Source organism: Squalius cephalus (assembly GCF_949319135.1).
Source record: "Squalius cephalus genome assembly, chromosome: 12".
Taxonomy (NCBI): domain Eukaryota; kingdom Metazoa; phylum Chordata; class Actinopteri; order Cypriniformes; family Leuciscidae; genus Squalius; species Squalius cephalus.
Window position 1 is genome coordinate 37,283,822 of NC_137133.1, and position 26,647 is coordinate 37,310,468.

Consider the following 26,647-nt stretch of genomic DNA (forward strand, 5'->3'; position numbering starts at 1 on the left):
CCGTGTAAAGTTAAAAGAAGTTCAGCTTGTCTCAGTAAACATGTCTCCAGACTCCGCGTATTCTACAGCATCTCACGATTTTAAACGCAAGAGCGCTTTCTGTGTGATCGGCGCTTTGTATTAAACTATGCATAAACACATGATGCTGTTTTGTTCATTTTTTTCATTTAATTTCATTGCTTTGAATTAGGGGTGTCGCAATATACTGGTATTGACGATAATCGTGATATTCAAAGCATGAAATATCGACATCGTGTTAATTTAGAGCAATACAATATACCGGTATTGGCGATATTGGCGTTTTCTAGACGCAGCGCTCGTCCGCGCTAGAGTGAAACACTCTGTCCACACCCGAAAAAAGTAAGCTGAGTTCGCCAGTATTAAGAACAGAGTTCTTTGGCTTAAAAGAAAACAGCACCTTAAAGGTGGTCGCACACAGGACGAGAAGCGCAGCGCCACGTCTTTAAAATTCGAACACATTCTGTATGAGTGTACACACACCGGCGGCCGCGGCGCCCAGCAACGGCTCAGGGCCGTGTTCAAAATCTTGCCGCGACACAGAGCGCAGAAAAAAGTGTTCAGATCACAGACTCAGCAACTATTGTATTTAATTGTACAGTATAATCATAACATAGTACAGACATTATCTCAATTCCATAATGTCCTTAAACATAATGATATTGCTGGCCATAAACTGAGAAAGAGCGTGTCCGGTGTGCGATACCTCGAGTTGTCATAGACACGACGCGGCTATTATTTTACTAGTCATCATGGAATGGGAAACGTGACATTAACTGTTAACAGGGGGTTTCTGTGTTCATATATTTAATAAAGGGTGATTATTAAAATTAAGAACCCCGTTTTCTTTACTCATCTTATTTTTGTATTTGTATTTGCACTTGATTTTTTTTATTCAAATCTGCTATCTGCATGACTTTATTGGCGCTGGTGCAACAATAGGTTTAAGAGCTTTTCAGTTCTTCAGGAAACCTTCAGACAGTGTTTGGCTTCAGTTTGAAACCAGATAAACTTCACATGCTTGTCTTCCTACACAAAAATTTGCCATAGATTGAGTACGCAAGAAGTAAAAATGCATGTGCCTTGTGTTTAGCAGTATCCTTATGTTTGTTGGGTAAAAAAGAAAAACTATATAAACAAAGTCAAAATTAATTTGACTGACAACTACCACCCCCCCCCCCCCCCCCCCCCGATTCTATAGGTATCGCGATATATCGATATCGTGAATTCTTTTGGCCACAATAACCGTGGTGTGAAAAATCTAACATCATGACAGCCCTACTTTGAATAAACAATTTATTGCGGTGTATGAATATTTTATTCATATTTATACACAGGGTTTCCGCGGGGTCTTAAAAAGTCTTAAATTCTGAACTTTAAATTTAAGGCCTTAAAACGTCTTAAAAACAGCCAGATTTTCATCCGCGGTCTTAAATTTCATTTAGTCAGGTCTTAAAAAAGGTTTTACCGTCGTTCATTTCCAGAAACGCTGGCCGCAGAAAGTTATTACAAAGTAGCAAAAAAGTATCGAAGTCGCTCGCCAAGAGGCAGTTCACATGTCGCGTCTTTTTCGCGCCACGGGAAAATCGAATTTTACTATTAATAATAAAAGATAAGCTAAAGTGTATTGTAAATGTCACTAAATCATTTTTTATAAAAAGAATGAGTCAAAAAAGATAAATTAAAGTCTGAAATATGTGAGGTTTATCTTTTTATAAAAACCTTTTTTGTCAACTTTATTTGAACTTGTACACTTGTATATAACATGTTGCAAGACACTTTTAAAATCTGGCTATCATTTTTAATCGTATTATTTTAATGTTTATGTTAGTGCGTATTGATGCTAATTTTATTTGTTATTTGCTGTTTTTCGACATAAAACTTGGTGAATTGATTTCATTGTGTATTATTAGTACTTTTGACCAGGATTCTGTGATAAGTGATCATTTTTGGCACTATAATAATTAAATGAAATGTTCATGCCATTTCATCTCTAGTTATGATCAACTATGATCAACTAAAATCATCTAATTATGTGTTTTTTACAGTAGGCCTAGCCTATAATATGCAAAGTACAATTTTCTATAAAAAAAATTATATCTGATTCTGTTCTTTTCTCTGACGCGCGTTGTTGGGTCTGGAAGGTTACTAATGTGATTGCTTTATCTGTAAATTAAGTTAATGCTTTTTCAATTACTGAATTCATTGAAATAAAATGAATTCTTTGATTTGAATATTTTTTGGCAATGCGTCGTGTACGTCTTAAATTTCAATCTTTATGGTCTTAAATTGTCTTAAAAAGGTCTTAAATTTGACTAACTGAAACCTGCAGGAACCCTGATACATTATAATGTTTAAAAAACATTCTCAGCCAATCAGAATCCATCCTGCTTTCGAGACAGACGACAAAACTGCAGCGCTTATAACAAACAGAAGGAAACCATCCGCTGGTGTGGACGCTAATGCAGTTATCATTCTTGGTGTTAACGGGCCTTTAGACAAATTGTTTTAAAGCATCTTCACTGTAATAAACATGAAAATAACAGTGTTAATGTTGTCAAATTCATCAATTATAAAACAAATTCAATTTCATCTATAAGAAGACAATAGTGAAGACAATACTACAACATAATCAGTTATTAATATTTTGCTGGTTCACACTTGTTTTTACATTGTGTTCATAATTTCTCTGTAACAACTATATATAATGTAATATGCTTACAAAATCTTTAACACATTTTTAATAATATTTGAATAAAGGAAGACAATACATATTAAATACATTCAGTATTTGACTTAACTATTCTAATAAGTTACCGTCTGAACTTTGCATCCCTGAAATACACACCTGTCATGTGTGTGTGTGTGTGTGTGTGTGTGTGTGTGTGTGTGTGTGTAGTTCTGTACTGCAGGCGATGCCATCTGTCCTGATGGAGACGGAAGAGGAAAAGGAGAACAGAGATTCAATGCACCAAACTCCCGCCAACACACACACTCTCATCACACACACCTTCAGCACACACGAGGACGAGGAAGAGGAGGATGACGACGACTCGCTGTTTACAAGTACGAGATCTGGCAGGAAATACTGTGTGTGTGTCTGTGTGTGTGTGTGTGTGTGTGTGTGTGTGTGTGTGTGTGTGTGTGTGTGTGTCTGTTTATGTAAACTAAATCTCTGTGTGTGTGTGTGTGTGTGTGTGTGTGTGTGTGTGTGTGTGTGTGTGTGTGTGTGTGTGTGTGTGTGTGTGTGTGTGTGTGCGTGCGCAGGTACACTGGCTTTAAGGGTCTTACGGAAAGATTCGCTGGCGATCAAACTGAGCAATCGCCCGTCGAAGAGAGAACTGGAGGATAAAAACATCCTCCCGATGATGAGTGACCAGGAGCGACTGGAGTCCCGCCAGCAGATCGGCACCAAACTGACCCGGTGAGGAACACACACACACACACATACCTCAAAATATAAAACCAGTACAACAAAACTTTTGGTGCCTGCAATAAAATAAATGTTATCTTGAAAATTATCTTTAAAAAAAAGACTTATTTTATTTCAGCTAGTTGCCAATATTTCTCATTTATTTATTATTTATCTCATAATTTGATGTACTAAAATAACAAACTGAAACTGAAACAAAAATAAGTCGAAAGTAACGGTATAAAAATGTCAAAAACACACAACAAAATTACTAAAACTTTAAATTATATAAAAAATTTAAATAAAAATGAATACAAATCTATATAGACATTGAAAAAAATTTAAATGTCAAAAACACATCAAAATGTCTAAATTTGATGAAAATTAAAGAAAATGAAAAGTATAAAATAAATATGTGAAATTAAAATGAATAAAATCTACTTAAACTTTAATGAAAATTTTTATAAAAACGAAAAGTAGAATTAAAAAAATAAAAATTAATAAAATTTACATAGAAATTTTAAAAAAGTATAAAAATGTCAAAAGCACAACAAAATTAATAAAACTTACGAAAATTGAAATGAACATGGAATTTATAGAAATTGATTTTTTTTTTAATAAACTCTACATAGACATTTAAAAAAGTATAAAAATGTCAAAAGCACAACAAAATTACTAAAACTTTAACGAAAATTAACATGGAATTTATAGAAATTGTAAAAAAAAAAAACTACATAGACATTTAAAAAAAAAAAAAAAATGACAGAAGCACAACAAAATTACTAAAACTTTAACGAAAATTAAAATTAACATGGAATTTATAGAAATTGTAAAAAAAAAAAAAAACTACATAGACATTTAAAAAAATATATAAAAATGACAGAAGCACAACAAAATTACTAAAACCTTAACGAAAATTAAAATTAACATGGAATTTATAGAAATTTAAAAAAACTCTACATAGACATTTAAAAAAATATAAAAATGTCAAAAGCACAACAAAATTATTAAAACTTTGACGAAAATTAAAATGAACATGGAAAATATAAAATAAAATAAAAATGTAATAAAAATTAAAAAAATCTAAATAGACATTTTTAAAAAATATATATATCTAAAAATGACAAAAACAAAAAATTGATAAAACTATGACAAAAATTTAAATAAATATGGAAAAAATAAACTTAAAAAAGGTATGAAATAAAAACTTATAAAATCTACATAGACGTTTTTAAAAAAGTGCATTTAGTTAAGAATAATACAGTTGTGATTGACAATCATAGCCAATCAGAACATTTCTGATTTTGCAGCTGTGGAGGGCGATTTTGAACCAATGAGATTTCAATGTGGGCGGAGTTACATTTCTATTAAAATAGAAGCGAACTGGCAAACAAAATGCATTGCGTTTCGAGTATTTTGGTATTGTAATTAAATTGCTGCTATTTTGTCAGTTTGTGTTTGTCATTTTTAATAAACGAAGCTTGTTTTGGATCTGTGTCCAGTCGTCTCAGCCAGAGGCCGTCAGCTGAAGAACTGGAGCAGAGAAACATCCTCAAACGTAAGACAAGCTGTCACTCAAACACAAGCATCACGAGTCTGTGAGCTTCAGACTCAGTGTTTGCTCTCTGTCTCTCGTTCAGCTCGCAACGAGCAGGAGGAGCTGGAGGAGAAACGCGAGCTGAAGAAGCGGCTCTCCAGGAAGGTGAGGTTTCCCCAAATCCTGAGCTTTTTGGCTGTTTCTATAGCAACAAGCTATTCTAGGTGGCGGCACAGATTAGATTAGTTACGCAACATCTTTAGGTGTGTTTCGTTTCATTTCCTCTGCGCTTTGTGTGTTTAGCAGGGGTGGACTTGAGTGAATTACAGATACTACCGGTCAAATATTACTCTGTTACAAGTAAAAGCTGTAAAGAAAGCTTTTAGAATGTTATAAAACCTAGAAATTAAACTGAAATTAATACGGCTTTAACAAACTGCAAAACAGCCATGGATGCACACACACACTGTCTTCGTCCCATTTTGCCATCAGTTGATCAGTGTTCGAAGACAATGATGGGAAATCGCTGAACTTCATGACACGTGACCCTGCAAGAGTGATCACTGATAGGCTGTCTGTCACCTGCAAAACACCAATCACAAAAAGTGTACTTGAAGGGGTGGTATAATGCCCTTTTCACCAGATGTAAATTAAGTCTTTGAGTTTTAGCTCTAAATACCCCACAGATATTTTTATATAGCATGTTAAAATTGTCACTTTTTGAGGGTGAGCAAAAACACACCATTTTTGTGTCTGTCCCTTTAAATGCAAATGAGCTGCTGCTCCCGGCACAGGGGGCGGAGCTTCAAGAGCTTGTGTCATTTTACCTCACACACACACATGCACTGAACATTTCAAAAACTTTTAGCCTTTTATGTTCAAACCGAAGTCAGACAATGATGGAGAGACTCAAGAAGTGGCAACATGTCTGAATGATTAGTTGATGAATTTATGAAGCTTATGTGTAGTTATCTTCTAGTCATTGATTAGCATAGTCTTTATAATCTATAAATCGTGTTCCGGGGGCGGGGTTTATGCAAATATTACGGTTGGTGATGTCACTAACCCGGGAGGAATGTGGTGTAGTCTCTACCAGCCGTTTGTTGTAGTCCTTAAAAAGCGATTTCTTTAAAAGCAAATATCTCCCTTTGCTTTGAACTTTGAGCGTTGTAACTTTGCAGATGTTGTTTATGCTCAAACAGCAACATTACACACTAACTAAAGTTAGAAAAGTCAAATCATAATCAACCACCCCTTTAAATACAGTCCTCAAGTACATGTCCTTTGTCCTGTCCACCTCTGGTGTTCAGCTGAGCCAGAGACCCACCGTGGAGGAGCTCCGAGAGGCCAAGATTCTCATCCGCTTCAGCGATTACGTGGAAGTGGCCGAAGCTCAGGATTACGACCGGCGAGCGGACAAACCCTGGACGAGACTCACCGCTGCCGATAAGGTCCCGCATCATCACACGCTGCTCTGACACTGACACATCCTCATGGTTGATGGCTGACTCTGAATCAACACGCACCAATGCTACATTTTTCTAAATGTCATAATCATTTGTTAACAAACAAGTATTCATTACTTCAGTGAGCTCATTGTTTCTGCCTTAAATTATTACATTGTTTAATTTTTTTTTTTTTTTTAGCTAACTGTGATTTGTATATGTACATTTCTGAAATACTCAGACAATTACCTCAGATCACTGTAGATTGTAATATGGACTCATGGATTTTCTGTAAAGCTGCTTTGAAACGATGTGTATTGTGAAAAGCGCTATACATATAAATGTGAGTTGAATTGAATGGTTTAACATTTAATCATTTTAGTTTTACTGTAATTTTACTGTTAAAAAATTGTTTTATATATATAGAAATAGCACTGCATGGCTGATTCTGGATTTGTCTCTCACAGGCTGCCATACGCAAAGAACTCAATGAGTTCAAAAGCACAGAGATGGAGGTGCATGAGTCGAGTCGACATCTAACCAGGTGACCACACACACACACACACACACACATACTGGTTTCCATGCTGAATGGGGACCAACTTTATGATCATCACTTGTGGGGACCACCCTTTCTAAAGGTTCTAGAGGTAAGAAAAAAATTAGGGATACTTACCATAGCTTTGATAACTTATACACGCCTTCAGATATCTGAATTGATGAAGTAATGATTTGACCATGCGTTATGGGGACTTTTGAAAAATCGAGTTGACATGTCTTATAGGGACCAACTTTGCATAATATTTGCATAATTCACACAACCTCCCATTAGATTTGTGGGGACCTAATTTGCATAATTCACACAACCTCCTATTTGATTTGTGGGGACTTAATTTGCATAATTCACACAACTTCCCCTTTTGATTTGTGGGGACCTAGATAGAACAAGAAATATATTACTAATGACAAATAATAGGCATTTATACGAAGTAATTCCTCAGATTGCATTTGTCCATTTGCCCTTAAAAAAAATGGGTTCAATCTACAACCAAGCTTCACTCTTGCATAGAACACCTATGGCCAGTTTCACAGACCAGCCTTAAGATAGTCTCAGACTAAAGTGTGTGTTTAAGCCGTTTTAACTGAAAGCACATCTTAAATTAAGTCCTTTGTGTCCAAGTGCCATTGTTTTGTCTCAAGATGCACACCAGTAATGCTTATTTCTAAGACACGTTTATAAAAGCTACTTAAATGTCCTAACTGAACTAAAGGCCTAATCCTGGTTTAATCTAAATCCTGTCTGTGAAACCAGGCCCTAGTGTTGTGCTTGTAATCATCTCCTCAACATGCAGAATATTTGTTTGGATCGATTGATTGTTCTTACAATTGATTGGAATATTAGTGTGATTGAAGTGGATTATATGTGAATGGAGAACTTTTTCACTGCAACAAAGGACTGCATGCAAGTAATGAATTATTGTCTGGATATTTTCCAACCCATTTCATACCCACAGGTAAAACATTTAAACCTTTCCACTTCAAACTATTCTTTCTATAATTGTAATTTTTTCGGCCAACCTCCCAGCATCAGCTGCTACTCATTCACCTGATACTTATAAAAAATAAAACAAAATCTACTACTAATTGAGCTTCAACACATTTATTCACTACTAATAAATGTAAAACTTTACGGTCTTCAAATCGCGGTTCTTCAGTGCTTCTGGTTCAGCTTTTAAACATTTGTCACAGTCGCTCTTTGCTTGTACAATGAACGATGTGATGAATGTGATGAATCGCTTCATGTGCCTTTCCACCGCCTGCACCTCTGTCTGCTGCCAGGGTGTCTTCTGGGTACTTTTACCTAAAAGTGGACAGAAAAAACAATTGAAATGATAAAGTGTGTGCTGGAATTCCAATCCGAAGTTCTGAATCCTATTATCAGTATTTATTAGGTCTGGTTATTACAGTTTTTCTCAGTCGCTTTGGTGCATTTCTCACATCACTATTTACATTTGCACAACAGTTAAAGCAGTTCTCAGAACAATTAGTACAAACTGCAAAACCTAGTTGATAACCTGCAAAAGCGTATCACTTGCTCAAAATGGATAGCTCATTCCTCAAAAGCAAGTATTCATGTCAATGAAAGTGTCAGTGTCATCAAGATGAAAAGTCCTGACACCATTGTTTATGAACAAGATAGTCAAATGGCTTGGTTATGTTTTCATTATGACAGTTTATTCTGTAAATGTTTTCCATTGCAAAAAAGTCAGATCTTGGTAACACTACCTGTACATGCTCAAGATAGCACTATATACTATTTGAACAGCCATTTGAAAAATACAGTAAAGTTACACATTACTGTATTTAGTGAGGTAACAGAGTACAAGACACTGAATATGTATGTTTCACATTTTTACTGCATATGCTCTTTGCAATTCTAATTTGTTCACAGCATTGTGCAAATGAAATAAATACAGCTATGCATAGAGCTATGCACAACTGTAAACAATATTGCAGTACATATTGGAACTGAACATACAACATACAGTACATAGTACTGTAATCATTCATGCACATCCAGATGTTCCTCATCAGTGAAAGCTGAGATTCACCTGAGAGAAATTATTCAATTTAGGAGGCATTTTCAGAAAAATAATAATAATAATAATAATAATAATAATAATAATTAAAAAAAAAGTGTAAAATTTGCTTGACAGATTGATAACTAGTTCAACATTTTTGTATGTAATGACTCAAGCAATGAAATGAGGACTATTAGTTTTATATGGAATGACTATTCAGCATTCACAAGTATAGTTAATTTTGACTGACATGACAAGCAAATGATAATGTTATATAACAGCAGAGAGTTGTATGAAAGCAATAGATGCATGTCCAAAAGCATTTGCAGTTTGTTGGAAGGAATGAGAAACTGCTACTATGATGTGCACAAATGACTAAATGTTGTGGAGGTTGAACTAACTGTTGTGCAAATGTAAATAGTGATGTGAGAAATGCACCAAAGCGACTATTACTATTATTATTATTTATTAGGTCTTTTATTATTATTATTTATTAGGTCTTTTATTAGTCGGTTAGTCGCAGGACATACAGGCGCCGGCGCGATCATTTAACTTTCAATACTCTTATCTGTATGAATAAAAGGACAGAGTAATGCAAACTGTAAAGGTTCAACTCTTATTTCTGTAAACTCACAATAACTACAAAATGTTGTGCTTTGTAAAATAATGAAAACAATCAGGATGTGCTTTCTGCTGTCTCAGTGAACTTGAGCATCACAGAAATGAGCCGAAACTCAGCGTATACTCGCCTCACACCAGGGTGGGAATTATACCGCGGCCACGGCCGCCGTTGCCCTAAACTTTGGCCTTCATGCCCCGTGAAAAAAAAATCATCGTACGGCCACAGTGGCCTGTGTGCCCTGGCCCTGTCCAAGTTCCATGTATAAAGCAGAGCATGTGAGCGGAGTGGAGCGGGAGCGAGCGGGGAGCGCGAGCGGGCGGATCTTGGACAGAGCGCAGAGCGGCAATTTCAAAAGGACAGAGCGTCGCCCTATTTCCCGCTCCAGTTTCGCTCCGCTCACACCACGAGTCTGAAGCATGCTTAGTCAAGCCTGACCCTGAATCCATCTGTCTTGCACAGTCATCAACAGTAGACTATTTTCAGTCAAAACTCAGCTCAATAATGGAGTTCAAAAACTCCAAACCATTATGTAGCCTACTATTAATAAGTCGCTCCGGAGTATAAATCGCAACAGTCAAAAAATGCGCCATGAAGAAGAAAAAACACATACAGTATAGGCCTAGCCTAAGTCGCACTGGACTATAAGTCGCATTTATTTAGAAATTTATTTCACAAAAAAAAAAAAACACAATGTTACAGACAAGTATAGCCTACTTGCCTCACAGACCTGAGACATATATATAAAGCTTGAAATGTCTACTTTTAAACAGAACAATTCAAAACGAAAGAAAACAGACTTCTCTCTTATGTAATCCGTATGAAATGTGCAATTCTCTCTGGCGCGTTCACTACTGCGAAGATCGCGAGTCAGCATCTTTCCAGCCGACACAGACATAAAAAAAATAAAAAACTGGTTTATTAGTAAACAATTAAAATGTCTCCTGCTATATTTTACATATTCATAATCATTAATTTTGCCGGTTCGTTGTGACAGCTTTTAGGTGCTTTATTGGCAGCAGCGCCACCCTTACATCGCATCAGCACCGAAAACATAGAGATTCTTTTCTTTTGGGGGCATTTTGTTTGTGGTCAGACTTTCTCAGTTGTTTTTAGGCGCGATGTTAGAGGATGCTGCTAATAAAGTTGCTAGTAGGCCCACACATTGGATTCACGTTTATTATTATAGGCTAAAAAAAATACCCCAGGTTTTATGCCGTTCGTATCATTTTATTTTGTTGTATTTATCCGCCACACCTTTAAGGCCGGTCCGTGAAAATATTGTCTGATATTAAACCGATCTGTGGCGCAAAAAAGCTTGGGGACCGCTACAAGTGATATACATGTAGATTTTTTTCCTTTTTTGGAGCGAGCGGGGGGCGATTTGAGTAGAGCGCGAAGCAAACTGCGTTGAGCGCTGAGCAATAATGATTGTGAGGGTGTATACCTTCTGGATGGAATGGTTCTCTCTCTCACACTCACATGATATAGAGGACTGAATGAATATTTTGAATGCTTTTATTGGCATTTGTGTTGTTTCTGAATGCTTTTATTGGCATTTATGTTGTTTCTATTGTTGTGTGAGGGTGTATACCTTCTGGATGTAATGGCGCTCTCTCTCTCTCTCTCATTAAAAAATGTTTTTTTTTATTAAAAAAGTCATAATCCATGTCTTATTCCAAATTAGGATGTTATGGTATCAATCTGAATGGGAAAACCATCGAATTGTACTCAATGGCCTTTGTGCCCTGTCATATGGCCTTGGTGCCCCTAAAAAAAAAAGAAAAGGTGGAGGCCAAATGGCCTTGCCCCTAAAATTACATAATTCCCACCCTGCCTCACACACACACACACGTGAGAAATATATCTATAGAAAGCTTGAAATGTCTGCTTTTAAACGAATCAATTCAAGTGGAAAATAAATACTCAGATTATGTAATCCGTATGAAATGCGAGTCACTGCGGAGATGACGAGTCTGTATCATCGACTTAATCTCTGCAGCCGAGAATATCAATAAATTATTACAATGTTTGTTTAGACAGTCTCCTTCTGACACAAGACACACTCAATCATTATTTTTGCCGGTGCGCTGCGGAACTTTAAGTGTGCGCTTGATCGCTAATTAGGCTATGTATTATATAGGCAATTAAAGGCTCATTATTATGAGTTATGGCTTATTAATATAAAAATGCGATTAGTTGACTAATAGCTTAATGAACGACTACTAGTCGACTAGAAAAAAAAAAAACTTTAGTCGAGGGCAGCCCTAGTATTTATGTCAGCATCTATATTGCAAGAGAAATTAATTTGCACTCTACCTATAAATAGAATTACACTGTCAATCAAACAGTGATTTTTACATTCAGTCACTTGGCCTGAAATGATCATTGGAGAAAAGGAAAATATATTAGGATCAATGTCTTGGCTGCAAGTTATTTTTATGCATCCATCCACTCAAACTGCTCCAGGGGTTAGGCTAGTTATTACTGATTCGGTGTTTTCATTTTTAGAACAGCTACAGTTCCTACTAGTGCCACAAAACACCTAGTAGATTCTAGCATCAACCAAGTAACCCTCTAAACAACTACAGATGGGTTCCTGAGCAACATGACTGTCAATCTCCCTCGGACTGGGGCTCCATGCAAGATCTCACCTCGTGGGGTCTCAATGATCCTAAGAAAGGTGAGAAATCAGCCCAGAACTACACGGGAGGAGCTGGTCAATGACCTAAAAAGAGCTGTGACCACCGTTTCCAAGGTTACTGTTGGTAATACACTAAGACGTCATGGTTTGAAATCATGCATGGCACGGAAGGTTCCCCTGCTTAAACCAGCACATGTCAAGGCCCGTCTTAAGTTTGCCAATGACCATTTGGATGATCCAGAGGAGTCATGGGAGAAAGTCATGTGATCAGATGAGACCAAAATAGAACTTTTTGGTCATAATTCCACTAAACGTGTTTGGAGGAAGAAGAATGATGAGTACCATCCCAAGAACACCATCCCTACTGTGAAGCATGGGGGTGGTAGCATCATGCTTTGGGGGTGTTTTTCTGCACATGGGACAGGGCGACTGCACTGTATTAAGGAGAGGATGACTGGGGCCATGTATTGCGAGATTTTGGGGAACAACCTCCTTCCCTCAGTTATGTAGTCAAATGATATGTAGATGAGGATCTGCATAGTAAAACTAGGCGTCGTAAGCTCCACATATGGTTATTTCGGGTGGAGATGCATGTACGCACAATCTTCCGCTGACTGGGATTTATAAAGTGAATTCTGCGCAGGTTCTGGCGTACGCACGGTTTTATAAGTCTGAATATTTTTTTGCGTACGCCATTTTTGGCTTTCGGGCGCACGTACACTTTTAGTAAGGTTCCTACGCACAGTTTTATAAATGAGGCCCCTGGTCTGAGATCTGGGTGTTAAAGTGCTCCTAAAGGGTCTAATTTAGTCTAAGAAATGTGTAAAGAGTTCACCTTTGGAAGAAGGCCTCACAGCACTGGCTCCTGTAGGCATCTCTTCATCTGATGGTGGTCTGGGTCTCTTGGGTGGTGGCGGCATGTCATTCCTCTTGGTAGGAGGAAGTGCCACCTCTGCTGATGGTTCTATGGAAAATAATCAAAGTTCAACATTTTCAGAAAGATACAATTTAAATGTACTATAGAATGCTGACAATACACTGTTATTTGTCACACTTATGCACTAATTATTTAAAATCATTAAAGTACAATAAACCCTAAACCTGTGCAATTGTTCATTATTGCAAGTATAATTGAACTACATCTTTCCAGCAGACATTTAATCAAATATAAGTGCAAGTAAATTGAGTATAACCATTTTATTTCATGTCTTAATCATCTGACATGATTCGTTTTGTGCCATGACACAACCAACACGAGAAGAGAGCAGATCAGCTAGTGTTTTATGAAAAATGAAAAATGTACAAGTTTCTCCTATGAAATATATTTTTTATGGTAGTAAACTCACAAAAAAATATTCACTCCAGAATGAATGTTTAGTGTAATTTAGTTGAAGAATAGCTTGGAGGCATTTGATTCATTACACAATGAGCCGTTTCGTCAAAAAAAACAACATTTGTTCAGCATACTAAAGCATCTTCTTTAATGTTGGCTATGATGTTAGAACAATATTTTTGTCTGTCAGGTCTTCACAAGTTACGTGACTGAAAATTATGAATAACTGCAAAATGTAATAGTGTATTTTGACAGTAATACAAACCGTCAACAGTAGATGAACAGTGTCCCTCTTGTATGCTCCCGTCTTCCTCATCACAGTCAATAACGTTTCTGTGGAAGTTCAAAGTACAGCTTAACAATGGTATATAATGGATCATAAACACCTGGTATACGAATAGATGGTAGGGGTGTAACGGTTCACAAAATTTACGTTTCAGTTCAATACGATACACTTGTGTCACGGTTCGGTACGTTTTTGATACAGCAAAAAGAAAAAAAATGCCAGAGTAATTTCCTTGATTTAATTTTTTTATTCTTTTTTTTATTAAAACTAACATCATAAAGTATGATTTTTTTTTACTTTGAGCAATTCTGGAGCTATAATTGACTCTTCTTAGGAGCATATAAAACAAAACGCTCCTTGGAAAAAGTGAAATGTAATATTGTAGTAGTTATAAACAAAGGTTTATTTTAGTTCAGATTAACATTTGAGGGCAGCAATTGTATTTACAATGTCAAGTCAAGTCATCTTCATTTATATAGCGCTTTTAACAATGTAGATTGTCTCAAAGCAGCTTTACAGAGATAAGCTTATAATTTAAGGTAACAGAGATTGTTTCGGCTTTACAGCAGAGTTAAGTTATTTCCATCTAAAGTTAGTTTTGATTGATTTGCTTCCGTCGCAACGATCAAGCAATGTAGCCGCTAAGACGACACCATTCCCTCTACACAGACTTTAAACGCGAACCTGTGAGAAACGCTGATGGCGTTCACATGCGCATTTAGAATGGGTTCTATAGTTATGTGCGTTTGAATATACGCAGGTTTGGAATTCCCTACAAGCCAAGCCTAAACAAAGTACTTGTCTTTCCTTATAAATTTTGATAAAGAATTTTATTTTATTTTGTTGCTTTGGGGTAGGAACGCGAAACGAACAACGCCTTTCCCGACAACGCCTTATCTGTAGAGTGGTAGTGGGATCCTCCATAGGGAGAGACTAGTTGGCACTTCAGCACTGCGTTGTCATCGGTCCAGGCGAAAGTCATTCGTCAGATCTGGATACGGCCTGGATCCGGCAGGCTGCAGGAAAACCTCGGGATAAACACAGACACTAAAATTAGCGTAGATGCCATTCTTCTCATGATGTAACGAGTACATCAGGATTTTTGGGAAGTGTTCCCGAAAGCTAGGTCAAAGAGATGTGTCTTTAGTCTAGCTTTGAACTGACAGAGTGTGTCTGCTTCCCGGACAATGGTAGGAAGACTGTTCCAGAGTTTTGGTGCTAAATAGGAAAAGGATCTACCGCCAGCAGTCGATTTTGATATTCTAGGTATTAGTAACTGGCCGGAATTTTGAGATCGCAATAGACGTGACGGACTATAATGCGTTAAGAGCTCGCTCAAGTACTGCGGAGCTAAACCATTTAGTGCTTTGTAAGTGATCAGCAATATTTTAAAATTTATGCGATGTTTAATAGGGAGCCAATGCAGTTTTGACAGAACCGGGCTAATATGGTCATACTTCCTGGTTCTAGTAAGAACTCGAGCTGCTGCGTTTTGGACCAGCTGTAGTTTGTTTATTAAGCGTGCAGGACAACCACCCAGTAGAGCATTACAATAATCTAGCCTTGAGGTCATGAACGCATGAACTAATTGTTCCGCATTTGTCAATGAGAGCATATGGTGTAATTTAGATATATTTTTAAATGGAAAAATGCAGTTTTACAGATACTAGACACGTGACTTTCAAATGAAAGATTGGTATCAAAGAGCACACCCAGGTTCCTAACCGACGACGAAGACTTAACAGAGCAGCCATCAAGTGTTAGACAGTATTCTAGGTTATTACGTGAGGAAGTTTTTTGTCCAATAATTAGAAACTCTGTTTTTTCAGAATTTAGAAGTAGGAAATTACGAGTCATCCAATTTTTTTATATCCGCTATGCATTCCGTTCATTTTGTGAATTGATAAGTTTCGTTAGGTTTTGAAGAAATATAGAGCTGAGTATCATCGGCATAACAGTGAAAGCTAATGCCATGTTTCCTAATGATTTCTCCTAATGGTAGCATGTACAGAGTGAACAGCAGCGGTCCTAGTACTGAGCCTTGTGGTACGCCATACTGAACTTGTGATCGATGAGACATCTCATCATTTACTGCTACAAACTGATAACGGTCAGATAAGTATGATTTAAACCATGCTAGTGCATTTCCACTAATGCCAACATAATGTTCTAATCTATTTAAAAGAACGTTGTGGTCAATGGTGTCAAATGCAGCACTAAGATCGAGTAACACTAATAGAGAGATACAACCACGATCGGATGATAAGAGCAAATCATTTGTGACTCTAACGAGAGCTGTCTCGGTACTATGGTACGGTCTAAATCCTGAATGGAAATCCTCGCAGAGATCATTTCTTTCAAGAAAGGAACACAGTTGTGAGGATACTGCCTTTTCTAATATCTTTGACAGAAAAGGTAGATTCGAGATCGGCCTATAATTGACTAATTCTGTAGGATCAAGTTGCGTTTTTTTAACAAGCGGTTTAATCATAGCCAGCTTAAAGGTTTTTGGTACGTATCCTAGAGACAAAGACGAATTAATGATATTAAGAAGAGGATCTATGACCTCTGGAAGTATTTCTTTCAGTAGCTTAGTTGGTATAGGGTCTAACATACATGTTGTAGATTTAGATGATTTAATGAGTTTAGTAAATTCTTCCTCTCCTATATCAACGAATTAATCCAATTTTTCCTCAGGGAGACTACAATGCACTGCCTGATGCGATACTGTAGTAGACGGTTGCATAGTTATAATTTTGTCCCTGATATTATCAATCTTATAAGTGAAGAAGTTCATAAAATCATTACTGCTGTGTTGCTTGGAAACTTCGGTGCTTGAAGCTTTATTTTTCGTTAGTTTAGCCACCGTTTCAAATAAATACCTAGGATTATGTTTATTTTCTTCTAATAGGGTTGAAAAATAAGCAGATCTAGCAGCTTTTAAAGCCTCTCTGTAAGTAATTGAGCTCTCCTTCCATGAAATGCGAAATACCTCTAGTTTTGTTTTCTTCCAGTTGCGCTCCATTTTTCTGGCTGCTCTCTTAAGGGCCTGAGTGTGCTCGTTGTACCACGGCGTTGGACTATTTTCTTTAATCTTCTTTAAGCGCAACGGAGCAACTGTGTCTAAAGTGCTGGAAAAGAGAGAGTTAAACATTTCTGTTGTAATATCGAGTTTATTTTAATGTCAAAATAAAACCAACGTAATGTTACTTGAAGGCATTATAGCCTACTATTCCTGCCAAACTTCCATGGTTGCAGTTAGTGTTACTACAGTAAATCCATGGTAAATCCATCTGTGGACACCGGATAGTTCATTTATGGCACAATGTTTCTCCTGGTTTCCACGTCAGAGCTGTTTGAACCGTTAATAACGGAGAAATGTGAATGTTTCTCACAAGATCTCTCAGCGATGTTATTACTTCTGTGGCGAATTCAAATGATTTCTTTACTGGATCTCTTATTAGCGCTGTGTAGTAACAGTGTCGTATGATCATGATCAGCTTGCGCTGCACTGGTCCAAACTGATAAACGGTCCGTCAACCACACAATAACGAGCAGTTTCGTTCCGCTTGCATTACGTTTGCCATTTGACGTTGGACAATGTTGTGGTCGCGCCGGCGTCTCTTACATAACGAGAGCGCTTGCCACACGCGACCCGCCTACATTTGAAATAACGAAATTTTGGTCGGCAGGAAAAATGGTCCAACGAACCGTTCGGTTTGAAAATGCGTACCGAACACAGAACCGAAAGCATCGTACCAAACAGTTCAATACGAATACGTGTATCGTTACACCCCTAATAGATGGTAAACAGAAAATCAAACAGAAAATCAAACAAAAGTCAAATAAAATACCACACCATCAGGATCTATCCCAATTTCATCCAAGTTCTTGCCATGGAACTCAGCTAATCTTCCTTGCTCAAGAGCCATTAGAACTTTGCTGATCTTGGCAAGTTGCAGGGTCTTCTCAGGGAGTCGATAGAACTCATGATGGATTCTTATGTCGTGTCCAAGAAAGTTTGCCAGCTGGTCCATCTCGGTGTCAGTCATATTCAGCACTGTTGAAAGGGTTGCGGCATGCTTTCGCAGTCTTGTAGATGTCAGTGACTTGGGACACTTTGCGTCACACACCTTTGCAAAGCCACGGAGGCAGTCTGACCCTCGAAAATATGTCATGGCTTCTGGTCTTGCAAACATATAGGAATTGTCTTTCAGAACCCCACAAGCCTCTCTCTGCTTAACAAGGAGTTCTAAGGCACATAGCATTTTTGAAGTCAGAAGAATTGGAACTGGTCGACCACGCTTCCCCCTTGCGATAACCCTTGTGAAGTGTCTGCAGAGATTGTTTTCCACTTCAGAGAGTGCCCAGTCCACATCCTCATGTGGATCAGAAGTGTCTCTTGATAGAAATGCAGACAAAGGCATGCTCGAAACCACTCCTTCCCTGCGCCGGTTAAAGAGAATCATCTGGGCTAGACACACCTTTGCCAGAAAAAAAAACAATTATTCCTGTCCAGCAAACCTTGCTCACACACACATCTTGATTAAAACCAGCTTCATGAGGACCTTTCACACACAACGTTATATTTCCTTATGGGGACTAGTTTCATCATATTCAACACACAAGTTTGAACTCAAACACTGACTGAAAGTGTGTTGTGGGGACGTCGTGAGTGTCCATTTTAAAGCAACAATTAACCTAGAAAATAAATCCCTGTGAAGGATAAAACTGGCCCTAAATACTCCACTAGCACTAAACTACAGGACACATGTCGTTACATGGTTTAATGTACTAATTTACACCAGATACGCATCAAAATATGCCTAAAAATCACTAAACCATGACAAAGAGAGACAGTAGACCTAAATCTTTAGTGATGAATGTGAACGTACCTGTTGAGGAGAGTTGATCTGAGCAGATTCATCATCCATCTGAGTCTCTGACTGGAGAGAAGGATCAGAAGCACTCGCTGCGCTGGTTTTAATGGCAACGCTGGTTATCTGTAAGAGACAACATTCATAATGACAAGATATTAGAACATGGAAACACAAGAGAGAAATCTGAAGCAGATACCACATGATTTCAGAGAAATAGACAAATCAACTTCATCTAAAACATTTATTCCTGTCCAGTCAACCCCTGTCTGCGCTCACACACATCTGGATAAAACCCGGCTTCATGGGGACCTTTCACACACCTTCATGGGGACCTTTCACACACAATGTTATAGTTCCTTATGGGGACTAGTTTCATCAAATTCAACACATGAGTTTGAACTCAAACACTGACTGAAAGTGTGTTGTGGGGACGTCGTGAGTGTCCATTTTAAAGCAACAATTAACCTAGAAAATAATTCCCTGTGAAGGATAAAACTGGCCCTAAATACTCCACTAGCACTAAACTACAGGACACATGTCGTTACACGGTTTAATGTACTAATTTACACCAGATACGCATCAAAATATGCCTAAAAATCACTAAACCATGACAAAGAGAGACAGTAGACCTAAATCTTTAGTGATGAATGTGAACGTACCTGTTGAGGAGAGTTGATCTGAGCAGATTCATCATCCATCTGAGTCTCTGACTGGAGAGAAGGATCAGAAGCACTCGCTGCGCTGGTTTTAATGGCAACGCTGGTTATCTGTAAGAGACAACATTCATAATGACAAGATATTAGAACATGGAAACACAAGAGAAAAATTTGAAGCAGATACCACATGATTTTATAAAAAGAGACAAATCAACTTCATCTAAAACATTTATTCCTGTCCAGTCAACCCCTGTCTGCGCTCACGCACATCTGGATAAAACCCGGCTTCATGGGGACCTTTCACACACCTTCATGGGGACCTTTCACACACAATGTCATAGTTCCTTATGGGGACTAGTTTCATCAAATTCAACACATGAGTTTGAACTCAAACACTGACTGAAAGTGTGTTGTGGGGACGTCGTGAGTGTCCATTTTAAAGCAACAATTAACCTAGAAAATAATTCCCTGTGAAGGATAAAACTGGCCCTAAATACTCCACTAGCACTAAACTACAGGACACATGTCGTTACACGGTTTAATGTACTAATTTACACCAGATACGCATCAAAATATGCCTAAAAATCACTAAACCATGACAAAGAGAGACAGTAGACCTAAATCTTTAGTGATGAATGTGAACGTACCTGTTGAGGAGAGTTGATCTGAGCAGATTCATCATCCATCTGAGTCTCTGACTGGAGAGAAGGATCAGAAGCACTCGCTGCGCTGGTTTTAATGGCAACGCTGGTTATCTGTAAGAGACAACATTCATAATGACAAGATATTAGAACATGGAAACACAAGAGAGAAATCTGAAGCAGATACCACATGATTTCAGAGAAATAGACAAATCAACTTCATCTAAAACATTTATTCCTGTCTAGTCAACCCCTGTCTGCGCTCACACACATCTGGATAAAACCCGGCTTCATGGGGACCTTTCACACACAATGTCATAGTTCCTTATGGGGACTAGTTTCATCAAATTCAACACATGAGTTTGAACTCAAACACTGACTGAAAGTGTGTTGTGGGGACGTCGTGAGTGTCCATTTTAAAGCAACAATTAACCTAGAAAATAATTCCCTGTGAAGGATAAAACTGGCCCTAAATACTCCACTAGCACTAAACTACAGGACACATGTCGTTACACGGTTTAATGTACTAATTTACACCAGATACGCATCAAAATATGCCTAAAAATCACTAAACCATGACAAAGAGAGACAGTAGACCTAAATCTTTAGTGATGAATGTGAACGTACCTGTTGAGGAGAGTTGATCTGAGCAGATTCATCATCCATCTGAGTCTCTGACTGGAGAGAAGGATCAGAAGCACTCGCTGCGCTGGTTTTAATGGCAACGCTGGTTATCTGTAAGAGACAACATTCATAATGACAAGATATTAGAACATGGAAACACAAGAGAGAAATCTGAAGCAGATACCACATGATTTCAGAGAAATAGACAAATCAACTTCATCTAAAACATTTATTCCTGTCTAGTCAACCCCTGTCTGCGCTCACACACATCTGGATAAAACCCGGCTTCATGGGGACCTTTCACACACCTTCATGGGGACCTTTCACACACAATGTTATAGTTCCTTATGGGGACTAGTTTCATCAAATTCAACACATGAGTTTGAACTCAAACACTGACTGAAAGTGTGTTGTGGGGACGTCGTGAGTGTCCATTTTAAAGCAACAATTAACCTAGAAAATAAATCCTTATGAAGGATAAAACTGGCCCTAAATACTCCACTAGCACTAAACTACAGGACACATGTCGTTACACGGTTTAATGTACTAATTTACACCAGATACGCATCAAAATATGCCTAAAAATCACTAAACCATGACAAAGAGAGACAGTAGACCTAAATCTTTAGTGATGAATGTGAACGTACCTGTTGAGGAGAGTTGATCTGAGCAGATTCATCATCCATCTGAGTCTCTGACTGGAGAGAAGGATCAGAAGCACTCGCTGCGCTGGTTTTAATGGCAACGCTGGTTATCTGTAAGAGACAACATTCATAATGACAAGATATTAGAACATGGAAACACAAGAGAGAAATTTGAAGCAGATACCACATGATTTTATAGAAAGAGACAAATCAACTTCATCTAAAACATTTATTCCTGTCCAGTCAACCCCTGTCTGCGCTCACACACATCTGGATAAAACCCGGCTTCATGGGGACCTGTCACACACCTTCATGGGGACCTTTCACACACAACGTTATAGTTCCTTATGGGGACTAGTTTCACCAAATTCAACACATGAGTTTGAACTCAAACACTGACTGAAAGTGTGTTGTGGGGACTTCGTGAGTGTCCATTTTAAAGCAACAATTAACCTAGAAAATAATTCCCTGTGAAGGATAAAACTGGCCCTAAATACTCCACTAGCACTAAACTACAGGACACATGTCGTTACACGGTTTAATGTACTAATTTACACCAGATACGCATCAAAATATGCCTAAAAATCACTAAACCATGACAAAGAGAGACAGTAGACCTAAATCTTTAGTGATGAATGTGAACGTACCTGTTGAGGAGAGTTGATCTGAGCAGATTCATCATCCATCTGAGTCTCTGACTGGAGAGAAGGATCAGAAGCACTCGCTGCACTGGTTTTAATGGCAACGCTGGTTATCTGTAAGAGACAACATTCATAATGACAAGATATTAGAACATGGAAACACAAGAGAGAAATCTGAAGCAGATACCACAGGATTTCAGAGAAATAGACAAATCAACTTCATCTAAAACATTTATTCCTGTCCAGTCAACCCCTGTCTGCGCTCACACACATCTGGATAAAACCCGGCTTCATGGGGACCTTTCACACACCTTCATGGGGACCTTTCACACACCACGTTATAGTTCCTTATGGGGACTAGTTTCATCAAATTCAACACACAAGTTTTAAGTCAAACACTGACTGAAAGTGTGTTGTGGGGACGTCGTGACTGTCCATTTTAAAGCAACAATTAATCCAGAAAAAAATCCCTGTGAAGGATAAAACTGGCCCTAAATACTCCACTAGCACTAACCTACTGGACACATGTCGTTACACGGTTTAATTTACTAATTTACACCAGATACGCATCAAAATATGCTTAAAAATCACTAAACCATGACAAAGAGAGACAGTAGACCTAAATCTTTAGTGATGAATGTAGGGATGCACCGATCCGATACTCAGTATCGGAATCGGCTCCGATACTGCCATTTTTGGCGGATCGGGTATCGGTCAGACAAGGCCGATCCAAATCCGATATTGTGCGTATACTATTCAGTGTTATTGTTAAGCCCCACAAACATTATAAAGCACCATAAGTTTTCGTGCACAATATTTTAAGTGTTCTGAAGCCATTATACAGTATAATGTGAGATATAAATTAATATTTAAGTGTTAAATTCAAGATCACGTAAACGTTTCCCTCAGCTGCGGCTGTCAATCATTCTTCATTCAGCACTCAAACAGCGCGTCGCGTCCGGTTATGACAGAACACACGATGAAACTCTCTCCAAGATGATTCAATGTTACTATTATTATACTTGATCTGTAGATAAAGGTCTATGGTTTCACATAAAACAACTTTATCTTGCTGGACTTTATTGCTGTACCTTAATCATGTTACTTTCCACCGGGTGTCTGTTAGATCACAACAGTAGAGTAAAGTCAGGTACTATTTGTTCTTCACGCGCACAGTAACTGAAATTTAAAAGAAAATGCTGAATAGACTATTGCATAGATAGATACTGTATAATACACTATGCATCATATGTATTTTCTTTGTGCTTTAAACTTTTCAATGCGGACTCGACGCGCTGCGCGCTGTGACTCATGTTGCTTCAAGAGCATCATTCTGCGCTCGGGATGCGCATAAGCGCTGTGGGCCACACTGTATTGGAGCCTTTCATATCGTAATACAGGGACGCAATGAAAGATTATTAATAGCCGTTCTTGTCCTGTCCTATCTATTATGTTGCTACCTTATTAAACAGCTGTGCTATACATTTAAAAAATGTCTCAATTTTATAGTAGGATATAAAATAATTGCTATTTTTATCTTGTTTTTCATGAATGTATTTTACAACAATACAAAGAGCAATGTGTAAAGTTTTACCAGATTTAGTGTTACACTTATTGTCTCTAATTTGTTCTCCACTAAACATTTTTTTCACAAAATGTTCAGATTTTATACAATTAATTGTGCACTCGTGATTTTTCTAGACTAAATTTTATTGCTGAATTATCCACTAATCTAGTTTATAATAGCATTTATGTCAGATTATGATCATATATTTTTTGTTGGTGTTTTTCTTTTTTTTCAGTTCTTATCAGTTTAACACAGAGTAATAGAAATTCTACTTGATTAAAAAAAAACTGCGCTGGTATCGGTACGGATCGGTATCGGCCGATACTCAGAATTTTTGGTATCGGATCGGTTCTGAAAAAATGGTATCGTTGCATCCCTAGATGAATGTGAACGTACCTGTTGAGGAGAGTTGATCTGAGCAGATTCATCATCCATCTGAGTCTCTGACTGGAGAGAAGGATCAGAAGCACTCGCTGCACTGGTTTTAATGGCAACGCTGGTTATCTGTAAGAGACAACATTCATAATGACAAGATATTAGAACATGGAAACACAAGAGATAAATCTGAAGCAGATACCACATGATTTCAGAATTAAAAAAAAAAAAAAAAAATACAAAAACATTTACAATTAAAACATGTCTTCATTTTACATAGTTAATCTTTAGTTTATTTTTGTGATTACATTTCACCCATAAGTTGCAATAAGGCCATTGCATGCCACACATAACTTGCAGAAAGAAAAGTGGCCTAAGACTGTACCACCTCACTCTTTAAATGTATAAATTTTAGGGGTGGGGTAGAAACACTGACCTAAAACGTAACTTAACTTATCATTTATAGACATGATTAGATTCATAGATTTCTAATAGATTCAAATTATAATCTATTCAACCAACAACTTGCTTAACATGTTGCAACAATGATATATTCTGTACACAGTGTGCTTTGCAACATACTTGTGTTCTCCAAGGGTAGTCTTCTCCTCCATAATCATAGGCAATTTCTTCTCCTTCTTTAATGTCATCCAGGGCAAACAGACAAAGGTGAGGCTTTCCATTGACGTCAGTTTTCTTCATCTTACAATTTGGATATTTGTGGTCATCAATAACGATCCGCCGAAACGATCCATCTTCTCTTGAGGCATCAATACTTAAATATGAAAGCATGAGAAAAGGATGAATACAAGTATTACAATATACCACCCCAAATCAGTGTCTTTTTTTACTATAGTTTAGCACAGGGTTTCTCAAACTCAGTCCTGGAGGGCCACTGTCCTGCACAGTTTAGCTCCAAAACTGATCAAACACACCTAGCTGTGAGTTTCTAGTGATCCTGAAGACATTGATTAGTTTGCTCAGGTGTGTTTGATCAGGGTTGGAGCTAAACTGTGCAGGACAGTGGCCCTGCAGGACTGAGTTTGAGAGACCCTGGTTTAGCATAAGGAATATGGTGCAACTTGACTTCTTACCACCATGTTTTCCCTCGCCAAATGAAATCAAACATAAATGCAGCACAGGATGCGTGGTAACATGTTCTTCTTCTCTGCAGCTCTGCATCATTTATCATATCTCCCCTGTACTCAAAATCACCTTTGCAAAAGGCACCCTTTGCGAATAGACCACGTCCTGCAAAATACAGAATTTTTTTTTTTTCACCAAAAATAAAATCTTATAGATAAAGGATGCCAAATACACAAAAAGACATCAATAGTTGGCAGCAGTATGGTTAGGACATGCATATGATGGTAAATATTAAATGATAAATCACACCACCTTACCTTTCACTGGATTGATATACTTCACATCTAATTTGAATGTTTTGTCAGTCTTCGAAACAACATGATGCATGGCATCCTTAAGGGGGCTGATTCGTGGTGGCATTTCAAACTGAGAGAAAAAAAATTGTAATAAATAATAGTGTGAAAATGGGGAGACATGCAGAATTAAACTAGCATGTTCAATAAGTAGATAAGAATGTTATTGTAATGTAACACTGCATTACAATGATATCGTATGTATCAATGTAAGACAAGAAATCAGAACTCAAGGATATCACATTTATTGACTAACTTACTAGCCTTGAGGGCATAAACTCAACATTTTCACTTAGGCTCTAATCTCTCACAAAACCAACATCTATATAATCCCAGGTAGCCTTGACAATTAACTACTTATTTGGCTCTTAACCTAACTACTCTTTTGAACGATCTCGCCATACAAACCCCAGTTTATTTTAAGTTACTGTCATAATTAAAACAAAGTTTATTCATTTAAAGCTACTTACCATTTCAGTGTTTTTATTTTTGCCTAACGTTACTTAATTGCTCTGTTAACGATATCAATACTAAAAGTCAAACACAAGTGTGATATTCCTCCCCCTCACCCTGTCCTGACAAGTAATAAAACATAACATTACCTTTAATTTAAAGTAGAAAATAATCTACTGTCCAGCACGCGAACTAGACAGAAACAGACTTAATAACCCAATTCCTTCATTAGCAATCAATCAGACTAAACACCTGACGACACTTTTCAGTTGAAATGAAGTACTTAACATTACATTGTATGATTTTGTGATCGCTTATTGGAAAAACACAAAAACACGTCAGGCCACACTTAGCCTCAACAATTAGCACTAACTAGCTAGCAGCTAACGTTAGCCCGCTGCCTAATCTAATTAACCTAACTGGTTTCATACATATGTGCTTAACGTACCTTGAGCTTCACTTTTATCCTCTGCAGAAGTTTAGATCCTTAGTTGGCATCTCCAGTAAATAATCTTCTTCTTTGTCTTCCGTGTACAGTATCAATTTAATACTTATATTTTCAAGTTGTTGTTGAATTCCTTCCTTATGAGGACCCGGAAGTGGGCGGTACTCAACCATAATTGGAAAATGTGTGTGTGGAGAAGTGAGTGCATTACCAGCCAAAAATGTTTGGGGGCGCAGCTGAGCACACACTTCACACACTCACACTACCTCATAATCGTGTGTTATGGGCCAATGCTGAAACTCCGCCCAGCACCTTCAGAATAGTTCCTCTATTCAATTCAATGGGTCATCCTTATGGGGACCTGATTTTTGGTCCCCACAACGCAAGAGGTCCCCATTACGTGACT

General features: G+C 37.7%; 2 protein-coding genes across 14 annotated transcripts in view; one reads left to right on the top strand and one right to left on the bottom strand.

The window, feature by feature from the left end:
• The window catches only part of phactr1 (phosphatase and actin regulator 1), a gene marked incomplete at its 3' end in the record, with an annotated part of 57,401 nt that overhangs the window by 24,486 nt on the left and 6,268 nt on the right, over positions 1–26,647 (top strand). For 6 of the 9 annotated variants that reach the window (XM_079888078.1, XM_079888077.1, XM_079888073.1 and 3 more), the window contains exons 7-12: positions 2,918–3,084; positions 3,286–3,442; positions 4,933–4,988; positions 5,071–5,132; positions 6,278–6,418; positions 6,880–6,956. In XM_079888078.1, the coding sequence (XP_079744204.1) occupies positions 2,918–3,084; positions 3,286–3,442; positions 4,933–4,988; positions 5,071–5,132; positions 6,278–6,418; positions 6,880–6,956 (660 nt within the window). Of the gene's footprint in view, positions 1–2,917; positions 3,085–3,285; positions 3,443–4,932; positions 4,989–5,070; positions 5,133–6,277; positions 6,419–6,879; positions 6,961–26,647 lie in introns of those variants that run through there. The other 3 variants (XM_079888075.1, XM_079888074.1, XM_079888079.1) reach the window with 1 other exon arrangement.
• Positions 8,057–26,644, bottom strand: LOC307168296 (uncharacterized protein). Of its 5 annotated transcripts, XM_079888067.1 has the most exons (15): positions 26,245–26,644; positions 25,308–25,416; positions 24,999–25,155; positions 24,487–24,679; positions 23,926–24,033; positions 21,969–22,076; positions 21,325–21,432; positions 20,681–20,788; positions 20,060–20,167; positions 19,416–19,523; positions 18,772–18,879; positions 17,736–18,360; positions 13,856–13,923; positions 13,093–13,221; positions 8,057–8,273 (listed from the first exon to the last, which is right to left on the bottom strand). In XM_079888067.1, the coding sequence occupies exons 2-14, from the start codon at positions 25,408–25,410 to the stop codon at positions 13,108–13,110; spliced, it is 2,016 nt and encodes a 671-aa protein (XP_079744193.1). In that variant the 5' UTR covers positions 25,411–25,416; positions 26,245–26,644; the 3' UTR covers positions 8,057–8,273; positions 13,093–13,107. The 5 variants fall into 5 exon arrangements, with proteins under 5 accessions (XP_079744193.1, XP_079744192.1, XP_079744195.1 ...); XM_079888066.1 differs by having other exon boundaries at positions 25,308–26,588; XM_079888069.1 differs by lacking the exon at positions 18,772–18,879 and having other exon boundaries at positions 26,245–26,551.